The sequence below is a fragment of the Wasmannia auropunctata genome, unplaced genomic scaffold (genome assembly GCF_000956235.1).
Source record: "Wasmannia auropunctata unplaced genomic scaffold, wasmannia.A_1.0 LD335163.1, whole genome shotgun sequence".
NCBI classification, from domain to species: domain Eukaryota; kingdom Metazoa; phylum Arthropoda; class Insecta; order Hymenoptera; family Formicidae; genus Wasmannia; species Wasmannia auropunctata.
Window position 1 is genome coordinate 102,683 of NW_012027727.1, and position 12,114 is coordinate 114,796.

Sequence of the window (12,114 nt, forward strand, 5' to 3'; positions counted from 1 at the left end):
TAAATAAAATACTCTATTCGATTCGAGAAAATATTTCCAGACTTAAAGGATTTTACAGTTTTAAACGCAGAAATGTATATAACAATTTTATTTATTAAGCAAAATATAAAATAGAATTTTTTTCTCACGAGAGCATTTCACATTCGCGGTATTGGCTTGATGCCCAAAATGTCCAGAGCGTTCTCAAAGACGACATACAACGCACGTAACATGTACAATCTAGCTACCATCTTGGGAATCAAATGATCACCTCCTTCCTGAAATTTGTAAAATTACAATTTGATGCAAAAATACATAAAGTACAAGAATGAAGTTTTTTCTCACCGTTAAAATTCTGACTTTTCGATAGTAGACACTAAATCTTTGGCATAGCCGTGATAAGAATAGGCATACGACTTGTGGATAAATATGAAAACATGGCTCACACTTCAGGAAATCATTTATCATTTGTGGATATCCGAAGATAAAATTATATATAAGCTCCCATTCTTCCTGTGAACAAATCAATTTCTCTTTAAAACAATGTCAAAATTCGGATAATTGATCAATTTTACAACTAAAGTTTTTTAAATGTATGAATATGTCGAATTAAAACTAGAAAATTGCAAAATTGTGAAAGTAGAGTAACGTAACTCTAATTTAACCTGTTAAAACAAGGAAAAATTGTACTTACTTCTTCTTGCAACTGCGAGAAATCTACATTTTTTATATCTGGCAAACTAGGATAATCTCCTCGCGATACCTTCTCATTATGTTTTGTTATAATTGTCGCTATCCTGGCAGTGTTGTACAACACAAATGATGCACCTACAATAATTACAATATATTACTTGATGAAGAAGTAATTTCTCATTTTTTGTATGTGTCGAGCATAAAATTAACGAGCATCAAATAAAATTAACGCTAAGATTAAACATTTTTTGAATAATTTGAAAAATCATTTTTAATCAAATTAATTATATTTTATAAAATAATAATGCAAATATAAGTGTCATCAGAAAATAATTTAATTTATTAACGGTCAATAATTTACTGATGTAAAATGTACCTCTGGTATTTGTAACACTTCTGTCGTCTTCAAAGTTATTATTCTCAATAATAACTGATCGACTTGGCTTCGCAGCCATTAATTCGAAAATGGCAATGGCATTGGCTAAGTTGCGCAGGAAGATATCCTTCGCATTGCTCTTCTCATCTTCAATATATTTGTGTTCATTCAATTCGGCCAGTTGATTCATTTTGTACTTTATATATTGCTCCCACGTAAGAGATATCTCTTTTGAATTCGATTGGGAATTCTTCACAACGCCGCAGACATACTTCTCATATCCTTCATCAACTGATCCCTCAGACTTGCTGGTGAACATATATTTACCAACGCAATTTTCCCCAGTTGATAACGCGTGTCCGTGTAGACTCAACGCCTTTGCAGCAACGTTTGTCATTAGACGCAACCTCTGAGTAGTAAGATCCGACTGTTCATCGGGCTGATACTTCAATGTAAATGCTTTACCGGTCGACTCAGCCTTCCCAAATGCCATCCCACACTCGACAGCCATCCTTATGCTGTTTGCAACGATATCTTCTCGATTTAGGAACAAGCAGATCCTTTCTTTTTGCAACATACATCTTTGTATCCTTATTGGCCAGCTGTTGCTCTTCAATATTAGCTGCTTGAAGATCTGCTGAGATTTAGAAATTTTGCAAATTTTAAATATGACATAATTGATTATCAGACGTTGATTTATAATAGTTTTGTGAAAGATAGATTTTCAAAATTCAACATTTAATATGCAATAACATACTATATTTTTACGTTAAGTGCAGAAAAAGTATGTATACCAGCGTAAAATCTATAAAGGGCTAATTCTAATGTAAACAAACGACATTGACAATATTTATTCACCTCTTCATCCACATCCGCGTCTGCATCGTCTCTCGTTGCGCCATGTGCGTGTGCGAGATGTTGCAGAATGCTTGTGCAACTCCTGGAGCAAGTCAAAAGACCTCTCCATGCTTTGAAATTGCACAGGAAATACAACTCGCCATGTGCCGATAAATTCTCGCTGTTTACCTTGATCACCGAGGTATCCTTGCGCGTATCACCAGTGAAATGGAAGATAATGCTGTCGATAATGGATCTGGGGTAGAAACCGGTCCAGGTTTCCATCGAGTATTTCGACGCCGATGTATGCTGACCGGCAGCAAGTGGACACTTGCCGTCACATGAGGTTATGTACGCTGTGTTATTCTTCGTCAGCGGCATCCAACGTTCATTATTGTTCGTTGGCAGCATCTGCACGTCGCACTGTTTGCTCTCAAAGTGAGATAATTATATAATTAAGCATTAGGAGAGAAAAGGAGGAAAGACGAAAAGTGCAGCTGTCGAATACATTATACATGTGTCGCAATCATATGGTCATGCATATGCTTTAAGCTGTACTATATTGCACTTCGTGCACTTAAAATGAAATAAGTACATATATTCAGATATATTGAAAGAAAAATAGGAAAAAGGACAACAAGAAAGTACCGAAAATGTTAATAAAAATGAGCAGTCCGAACAGTCCTAAGGCCCGCTTGTTTTAGCTGCACCTTCTATGTTTGTGAAATAGGTTATGTTTATACCTTGGTCCTTGGAGAACGAAGAGAAAGGTACGATCCAAAGATTATTCCTCATATTAATTATAGTTTTTTAAATTTAAAAGGTCTTAAGGTAAAATGCAAGAAAATAGTGTCCTTGTTAATTTAATAGACATTTTGTATTTCTTACTAAAGCATATATATGTCACTTAAATAACGTTATATGTAGATATTTCAAAACTTTGTTTATGAGGGTTAGGATAAAATAGTTGTAGAGTGTGATTCTTGATAATAATAGTTTAATTAAATGTATCTTGTGTCATACTTAACTCTATAGATTTATGTATCTTACAAAGTCATCACAAAAAGTATTTGCTACTTAAAGAAGTATATATATATATATATGATTTTGATATATTAATATCTATGAATTATTCAAATATTGCCATTCTATTCAACAAATATCTCACACGTAGAAATTTGTTAAACAGAATGATGATACTTGACATATGCTATGGCTGCGAGATCCTTGCAAAATTCCTCCGTCACTACAGCGCTTTCGTATAGAATGTTTTCCTTGTCTCTAAAATACAAATAGCAAAGCATGAAAAAACAGTTAATATAAAAGATATTCAATTGTGTAAACTGTTTAAAAAATAATATTTTTGGTTGTTTTATGGATGTAAACCAGTAAAATCTTATCGTTTAGTTTTAATGTAAGAAAATAAAAAAAAATAACAAAATGTGAAAAAACAGTTAATATATTATAAAAGATATTCAATTGTGTAAATTGCTTAAAAAATAACATTTTTGGACATTAAGTTTTAGGGATGTAAACCAGATAGTAAAATCTTATCGTTTGATCTTAATGTAAGAAAATAAAAAAAATAGATCTTAATCTATGTGTGACAAAACGAATCAGATATTAATTCCACTCACTCTTCTTGAGAACAGTTGCTCAGCAATCTCTGCCTCGTCTCCGCCAGCATTATCTTATTTTCCGGTGTCTTTGGTATTTCGCTAACAAGCTGCTTGACAATCTTTTGCAAGCACAAGAACAGACTCTTCGTGCCGGGTATCAGAGGTAGCAGAGGATTCAGCAGAAACTCGTGCAGGTACGGGTGCGGGAGTAGCGCCAATCTGGAGATCAACCCCGTGATTTCTAAATTAATCTCGTACGTCTGCCTCGGCATATTGCCAATTTTGTCGAAGAGCATGCTCAGGAATGGTCCCATGTAGAATCGACCCGAGCAGTGATCGGCCTCCGGTCGCGAGTCCGAACTTCCGGAATCGTCTACCATTACCGCCTCCAACGGCCACGCCATCAGAGCGCAGTCGGAAAGCACCGAGGTGTACTGCTGCTCCCAAGCTGGCATGTACTTCTCGTAGTTATTGACATCCGGATCTGTTTGCAAGTAGCGTGGCATCAACGACAGGAAGCTGAAAATGAAGACATCGTCTCGTGGTAACATTTGTGTCATTTTCGCATTATTAGTTCTCGTTTTTTTAATTCCTTTATTTAATTCCTTGTATATTGAAGTGCGGTGCTCTCTCTCTCTCTCTTCATCAATCTTTCTTCTTTTTTTTTATTTAGATTTGAGCAATTAACGCACTTCTATTTGTTAAAAAAAAAAAAATTATCTTTATTAATACATTTTTAATTTTAACTATATATCTTACCAATTGATAACTCGGTGGATATTACTCGGCGCCAAAGTACGGCTGTGATTTTGTTCATAGGAAAGATCCAGAGTTCCTCTCTTGTCCTTCTCTCTCTCGTCCTCCTCGTCGCTCCACGAGGCGATAGCGCTATCAGCAGCGGTGTTATCATAATATGCACGCGTGGACAGATAGATCAGTAAGAGACAGTGTAATATGTGCTCGTTTCTTTTGTCTATGGCCTCCTCGAATAATTTCAACGTTTCTATCGTGAGATCGTTACTGTCCGTGAAGCAGTTCTCTATCAGCCTGTGCAATACCGGCGACGTCCACACGTTTGGCATTTCCGGATCTCTGTCTTGGCCGACCAACCAGTAACTCACCTCTGAAAAATCATCGACGCTTCAGATATATATGATAAACTAATAATATATATTTTCGAAAATTTCAGTGGAGAATAGTGATTTTAAAACTCTCAAAATATATAAAATTTTTTAAATTACAGAATAATTCAATAATTCAAGTTGTAAACTGCTCTTGGATAAATATATTGAATCTTGTAGACAAATTTTCCAAATATTTTATTATTTTATTCGTGAGAGGGTTTTAAGATAAACTTAGATGGTAAATCAATTGATATATTTTTGAAAATTTCGGTGGAGAATAATGACTTAAAAACTCGAAATAAAATTTTTTAAATTAAAGAATAGTTAGATTCGAGCTATGTTGTAAATTGCTCTTAGATGGATATATTGAATCTTGTAGAAAGATTTTCCAAATATTTTATTATTTTATTCGTGAGAGGGTTTTAAGATAAACTTAGATAGTAAATCAATTGATATATTTTTGAAAATTTCGGTGGAGAATAATGACTTAAAAACTCGAAATAAAATTTTTTAAATTAAAGAATAGTTAGATTCGAGCTATGTTGTAAATTGCTCTTAGATGGATATATTGAAACTCGTAGAAAGATTTCCCAAATATTTTATAATTTTATTCGTGAGATGGTTTTTTAAGATAATACCGCACCTGTGCACAATATGGAGGATGTAGTCTCCTTCAAGCACTTGGCGACAAGGGCTGTGATAAGTACGACGTGATGATCGGCCAGGGCGGGCGTCACTATCCTCTCGAAGAACATCACTCGAATGGTCCTCGCCAACGTCTCGGCGAGCTCCAGATGGGCTTCCCTGATCAACTGGTCGCAGTAGTCGTACCACATGAAGAACGCCGCGACTTGCCGGCAACCGGGGAATTTCTTTTCCTGGGTCCACAGCGGCGAGTCCAGGCCCCACGTGACGTCCACGTTGTAGATATCCAAGTGGTCCACGTGCGCCGGAATGGCATTGAACAAGTGCTCCAGGCGCGTCGAGATTATCGATGGCAACTGACTCCTGGTCACCGTTTGCGCGAACGAAGGATCGTCCAGGGACGCCAGGACCATTATTCCCTCGCACGCTCGTATTCTCACGGTGTTGTCCTGGAAACGAGGAAGCAAAGAGAAAGTAATTGATTGTACATATCATAATTATAATTAACACAAAAAAAAACGTTCTTTACCGCGCTATTTAAGTAGCTCATCAGGGCGTCCAACAGGAGACACTTGGACTTCCCCGGCATCTTCGGCGATTTTAAACTCTGATCATCACCCGCCACGTAACTCGCGTCCTCGTAGACATTGCAATCGGTATCTAAACGCAAGTCTCGCAGGTTTTGCAAATGCTCGTCGATCTTATTCCTCGAGGAGTCGCCCCTGTCCTTCTCCTCCCACTGCTCGCCGCCCTTCGTGTCCAACGAGGGCGAGTCGCAAACGGACTTTTGGGCCAGAGGACTCGATGACACGCTCTCCTCCCTCGAGGACACGGACTCGTTCGATCTCCTGGACAGGTGTCCAGGATCTGACGCGGTCGTCTTGAAAACGTGATTCGAACGCGGTAATCTCCGGCGTTCCTTGTCGAATAGGTTTGGATTGATTAACGTGACTGCTTGGGTATCCAAGGGCTCGAACAAAGGGTTGGAATTGTTTCTTTTCCTAGTCGGGACATACGTCACCTTTTGGATCTCTGTCCTCTCGTTATCTTTCTTGGCAGGATTGTTGACTGCCTCCACAACTGGCGCATCATTGATAATGTTGGTCACGTGAGGATATTTGCATACCAGGAAGCAGATTGTTAACAGAAACTGTACCTACAAGCGGAAAAGATATTTTTTCAGCAGATATTAATATTTGCAATTTAATAGAGCAGTGTAAATAGCTTCGATATTTTCATGTTTGAAAAGTATTTTTATATTAATCCTTCCAAAAGTTAAAAAATATTTGAAATTTATTGATATGCGATTTCGATAGATATCAATACATAAATTGATAGACGCCTCATCAATCACTTCTGAAAGCGAAAATTAGTTTCGCTAAATCTACAAATCTACAAATTCTTTCGTTTTAATAATAAATTTTTATCTGTTTAATAAGACAGCAATAATTTTGCTGTCATGGCATAGTGTTTTAAGAATAGATTTTTTTATATTTTTCTTTAGCAAAAAATTTATATTTTTTTTACAAGCAAAGAGCAGAAAAGATTTACGAGGGGAAAAGGAAGGGAAATGATAATGAAAATCTTTTTTCTTTCCCAAAAGATCAGACTTATGAAATTTGCGCTTTTAACACTCGTCTTAGAAATTCAAAACTTTTTCGATTTATTTATTTATAATGTTATCGGCAAAGCTTTTTACGAACAAAGCAAGCTTCGCTGTTGCAAAATTGAGTTGTGACAGGTGAAACTTGGGCGTTTTCACGTAGGATATGCAGCAGGGATGATTTTGCTGCAACAGCGAAAATTTCTTGTGTATGAGTAAGGATGTCTTGAAATCGCGCTTAAACACGATCGGTGGCGTGATACCGAGCGCGGCCGAGGTCAAGCGAAATTAACCGAGGGCCCATTCGAAGCGCAATGTCTCGCGTCGGTCGACGCTCGTGCGCGTATAGCGTCCTGTAATTCGCGATTTTTTCCTTGCCGTGCGAGTCGCGGGGATGTTCGTCGAACCCTCGTTCGAGATTGTGTCGTCGTCGAGGCACCTGTCGTAGGACGCTGTCGAGGAGCGCGAATAACGACTACGTGTAGCTGCAGAAGTGTGCCGAAACATTTCGGGATGATCGCGAGATGCCATGGCGTCTGAACGAACGGCGAAACGGAGGGAAAGAAATCGGCGGAAAATTGCATTCGCGGAGTGCATTTCATCGTTTCGCGTCGATTGAAGCAGGTGCGCGCGTCTAACGACTCGTGACGGGTTCGAAGAGAGTATATATAAACTGAAACTGCAATCGGAAAATATCACCGAGTCGCCTACGGCCGTAGAAGTGTAAACGAATAAACGATCAAAACGAAGGTGCATCCTCGGCATTTTGAAATCGCGCGTTGATCGGTGCGCGAAACCGAGCGCGGCCGAGGAGGCGCGGGACTGGCCGAAGGTACATTCGAAGTGGAAGAGGTGTATCGTTTCGCGCCGGCGGACGTGCCGGCGATTCGCGATCTCTCTCGCGGACGTGGTCGTGGTGGACGAGAGATCGACAAACGATCCGACTCGACGATCGGATTCTGGGGGTCACTCCGGTCAGTGGTCACTTCCACGTCTCTGTCGCGTTATCGGGAAATCGCGACAAGTCGTGTACTCGACGGCATATACGCACACTGTGACGAAACGTTTCGGAATCGCCGGGCTGCAAATTCACCGACCGGCACGTAGTCGAGCACGCGATTGAAGAGAGGTAGTTGTCTCTGGAGATTCTCTGATTTTCAGAAGTCTCGTTTCGTGTCCGTTGAACGCCCGGTGTAGCCCGCGTAACGAAAATCTTGGAGGTGCTGTGAATATTTGTGTTCGCGAGTGTGTCGCGAGTGTAAAACGATTCTGAAAAGTGTGTGTGTGCTTTGTTGTTTTACAGCTGACCGGAGAGCATCTCTCGATTTTACGGACCGACAAGGATAATTTTACTGCGACAGACGATAAGAATCTCCAGTGCCAAGGCAACAAGGCCGGAACGGAATCCAGTGAGCTGCTTGCGGCAGGTTATGTAAGTAGATGTATAAATTTTTCAAATCGGTTGTAAATACGTCGAGCGCAGCGTGTATATAGATCGCCGGTCTAGACTCTAGATGTCGTTTGGAAACGATACACGAACCGAATGAAAAATTAGGAAATAAATAGGAAAGTTGTGTAGTTCTGTAAATCTACAAAGAATGAGATGGAATGAGATCTATAAAGTATATTTTTTTAATTATTTTGTGGAAAGAAAAATAATTTTCTATTTTTGTTTTTCTAGAAATTGTTTTAATTAAAACAATTAAAAATTTAATTAAAATTAAAGTAAGTCAGTCTTTCGTGAAGTTTTGCAATTGATTGAAATGCTTTTACATGCGTGTAAAATTATTAATTATATAGGGAAAGGGAATTTCTGCAAGTTAATTGTGATTCCTTGAAATCGTAGATTCTTTTGTTTGTTGACGAATTTTGAGGTAAATTTTAGGAAAATTTTCCAATAAATCGCAGTGAATCTTTTTACACCGTTAATCCTACCTCTTCAGCCTCGATTGGCGACGGTGGATTGCCATTGCAGAGTGCCACTAGTCGTTGTATCGGCGCATAGATCGACGCGTGATGCAGTAATGGGTATTTCGACCTGCCCAAAAATTTTCTCAAAAAGGCGAGACAGACTGTTCGCATGCCAGGCGGCGTCTCCGCGCTGGCCAGGGTCGCCAGTAGGTCCAAGAGTTTGTGCTGCAAGAGATATTCTAGGCAGGGCCCCGGTTCATTTTCTTCCTTCTCCTCTTGCAATAAGATATCCAGCAGTACATCCAGATGCCGGGGTATGCTGGTGTTTTGTACGGGCACCTTGCAGTCGGTCAGATGACTCACATAAAAGTTCATCAATTGTTTCCAGTGATAGGTGAAGTCTTGCAATGGTGTCGCCGGCGGGGCTATCTGGAAATATGAGGGACAATTTAGAATCGAGATGGCGAAACGTAATTGATTCTTGAGAGTAATTTGAGATTTACGAGAAAAGTTAAAGGGTATCGAGGAGAAATTTTGGGAAACGATTTTGAGATTCGTATAATAGTTTAACAATTAGTAACAATAGTACAATTTAGTTTAAAGTCACGAACAATATATTATATCGACGATAAATTATGTGTTAAGGCAACAATTAGGCATTGTCAAGGGTATTGCATGCAGTCAGAAATTATTGATATTCCTAAATCAAACGCGCATTAAAAGGAAGGTCAACCGAATATAGAGCATGATTACGAAATTGATTTCTACCCACGTGAGATCGATTTGACGCCGAAAGAATTTTTAATTTTAATCGTATTTTTTATCGCACAAAAGAACGGAACAGAGTATAGCCACATGTCAAACAAAAGCATTTTTAAGTTGAATTACGTGTATGATAAAAACGTTATCGATAATCCGAATTGTCGATTTACGTGGCCCAGCTCGACGCGAATGTTCTTGTTTCGTTTAAGCGAAAAAAAGAATTCCGGAAACATTATTCTATTGACTTATTTTTTGATATACTTTTTTCATACATTTATTTTTATATATTCGCTTTCATTTTTATCGTGCAAAAACACAGTGCCACGGGTCACTGATGGAAAAAGAACCGAGTTGAAAAAAGTGTCAATCAAAGAATAATTCAACTGAAAACAATTTTAAAAGCATCTACAACTACGAAACATTCACGGAAATAAAATGTAAAGGAGAAAAAAATATTTATTTGATTGTGCAAGCTCTACGTTACGAATTTTAATAAATTCTGTCTATAGACTAAACTGTCAGTCGGCATATGCTACCTTGACAGTAACTTTTAGAGAGCAGTAGAAAAACTACGATACAAATAGTCTGTTCATAAACACGCTTTTCCGTTGGTACATTGCGTTCGATCGGTTTTCGCCAAAATAATTGCAAAATTGAACCCGAGCGAGACGTGTCAGACTCGACAGACACTCCGCCGTAGGCGCATTATAGGTTTCCCTTTCGTTGCGAGTAGGAAATTAATTAACATATTTGTTATCGCGGTATGCAAGGACGGAGCGCAACTGCGCGATTCGCAGCAGACGCTATCGCCGTTGTCGTCATCGTCATCGTCGTCGTCCGTCGTCGTCGTCGTCGCCGCCGTCGCCGTCGCCGCCGTCGCCGCTGCCACCGACTGATCACTCACCACGTCAATGGCATTCTTCAGGGCGATCTGAATGCCGCTGATCATGTTAACTCGCTCGCAGAGATACACTCGCGCACAACCCTTGCTCTCATCCGCGGACGACTCGCGAGACGTTCCCGCGTAGCGTAACCGTCCAGTCGCGCCTCATCGTGCGGCGAAACAGATTTTTCCCGACGGCGGCTCTCCGCGGCTTTGACGTGTCTCCCCACGGCGGCCCCCACTGGCGGGCCTGGCCCCCACGATGCGGGACGATCGAAGGTGCACCAGGTGGCGACACCGGGATCACGTGCGCGCGGTGCGCGCCTGTGCGAGGAGTACAGCAGTACACGTATACCCGGCGTCGTAAACAGATGGACACGCGCGGGGGATCGCGACGGTACGATTGAACGCGTTAATGGCGTGTCCGGTGGGCTTACGTTTTTTTCATTCGGCGCGATCGAAATCTTTTTGCAATGTTTAAGAGAAGGTATCTCCGCGTTTATGCAATTATAATTTTTTTCGAAATTTATACAACTTATATACGCAATAATTAAATAGTAATTACAGGAGGTGTCTATTCGTATCGATCATTTATTCTCAACAGCAACGTATACATAACAACATTAATAATGCTCTAGTTGTAAAAAAGTTATCGCTTCGAGAGCGATGATGAACTTACTCTCGCACGCTATCGCTCGCTTCCTCCCCCCCCTCTCTCTCTTCCACTTTCTCATTTTTTTTATAAATAATTTCCACTGACATATTAGTAAGGAAAAATATTTCTCTCAAAATATCGTTGTACACATTTTACACATTCGATTTCCTATCAAAATTCCATTTTTTTTTTTTTTTTTCAGAAAAAGAAAATATTTTTCAAATGTTCTCTCTAAAAACTTTCTTTTTAAATAAAACGAATAAATTACGAATAAATATAGTAACTTTTTTTGCTTGTAGTAATATTGCTTGCAAATTCATTGATAGATACAATTTTATCTTTATTAAAACCGAGAATACAACATTGAAATATTAAAAATAAGGAAATTATTCGCACTTTAATTCGTTTCAAGCTTCGTTAAATTTTGACGTTAATTATATTCCAGATATGAGTAGTATGAGTACTCACCGATTTGAGTGCTCGCAATCGTCGCAGCATGGCGACGAAAAGAAACTCGCGAAATTTCTAAGGAGAATTATGATAATATTAGCAACTTTTTCAGAATATTCCGAAATGTACGCGGTGTCGATGAAAACAAGCGCACTAAAAAACCAATGCAATCCCGCGAGCCTTATCATTTATCTCATTAGGCCTTATCGCAATAATGATAAGGAAACAACACTCGATTAATAGCCGACAAGATTCCTCGAATGCTTTATCTTGCATACAATCGAGATATCTAATAATTTAATTCTTAGTAATATAATTATATACAAGGCATAATTAAAAGACAGCTAATATGAGATTGAATAAATTCAATTTTTATTTAAAAAAAGAAAAGTTTTAATGACAATTTCGAATTTTTCAATTGGAATTTTTTAATTTTGTGTACCGTTACAGCTAAACTTTAAGATAAAATTCTATTTAAATTTATTTAAAATTAATTGAAAAATATGATGTGTGATCCATTTAGTTTAATTCCTTGAAATTTAATTTTTCATAAATATCTTTAATCAATGACTAGAAA

The 12,114-nt window shown here is 38.7% G+C and overlaps 3 protein-coding genes across 6 annotated transcripts in view; 1 reads left to right on the top strand and 2 right to left on the bottom strand.

Annotated features, from left to right (window-relative positions):
- Positions 1–73: 73 nt before the first annotated feature.
- Positions 74–2,622, bottom strand: LOC105457673. 2 transcript variants are annotated; one of them, XM_011702479.1, is made up of 5 exons: positions 1,907–2,622; positions 1,049–1,682; positions 674–807; positions 325–492; positions 74–257 (listed from the first exon to the last, which is right to left on the bottom strand). In XM_011702479.1, the coding sequence occupies exons 1-5, from the start codon at positions 2,294–2,296 to the stop codon at positions 138–140; spliced, it is 1,446 nt and encodes a 481-aa protein (XP_011700781.1). In that variant the 5' UTR covers positions 2,297–2,622; the 3' UTR covers positions 74–137. The 2 variants fall into 2 exon arrangements, with proteins under 2 accessions (XP_011700781.1, XP_011700780.1); XM_011702478.1 differs by having other exon boundaries at positions 1,049–1,685; positions 1,907–2,621.
- Positions 2,623–2,865: 243 nt separating this feature from the next.
- On the bottom strand, positions 2,866–11,971 carry LOC105457677 (protein FAM160B1-like). 3 transcript variants are annotated; one of them, XM_011702495.1, is made up of 8 exons: positions 10,454–10,661; positions 8,812–9,216; positions 6,295–6,429; positions 5,803–6,192; positions 5,272–5,722; positions 4,264–4,627; positions 3,523–4,023; positions 2,866–3,166 (listed from the first exon to the last, which is right to left on the bottom strand). In XM_011702495.1, exons 1-8 carry the CDS (start codon positions 10,496–10,498, stop codon positions 3,067–3,069), a joined length of 2,391 nt encoding a protein of 796 aa, XP_011700797.1. In that variant the 5' UTR covers positions 10,499–10,661; the 3' UTR covers positions 2,866–3,066. The 3 variants fall into 3 exon arrangements, with proteins under 3 accessions (XP_011700797.1, XP_011700796.1, XP_011700795.1); XM_011702494.1 differs by lacking the exon at positions 10,454–10,661 and adding an exon at positions 11,556–11,971 and having other exon boundaries at positions 5,803–6,429; XM_011702493.1 differs by having other exon boundaries at positions 5,803–6,429.
- LOC105457714 (BRCA1-A complex subunit Abraxas-like) overlaps positions 5,732–12,114 on the top strand; it is a gene marked incomplete at its 3' end in the record, with an annotated part of 31,471 nt that continues 25,088 nt past the window's right edge. Inside the window, exons 1-2 of the mRNA XM_011702549.1 lie at positions 5,732–5,747; positions 8,180–8,308. The remainder of the gene's footprint in view (positions 5,748–8,179; positions 8,309–12,114) is intronic.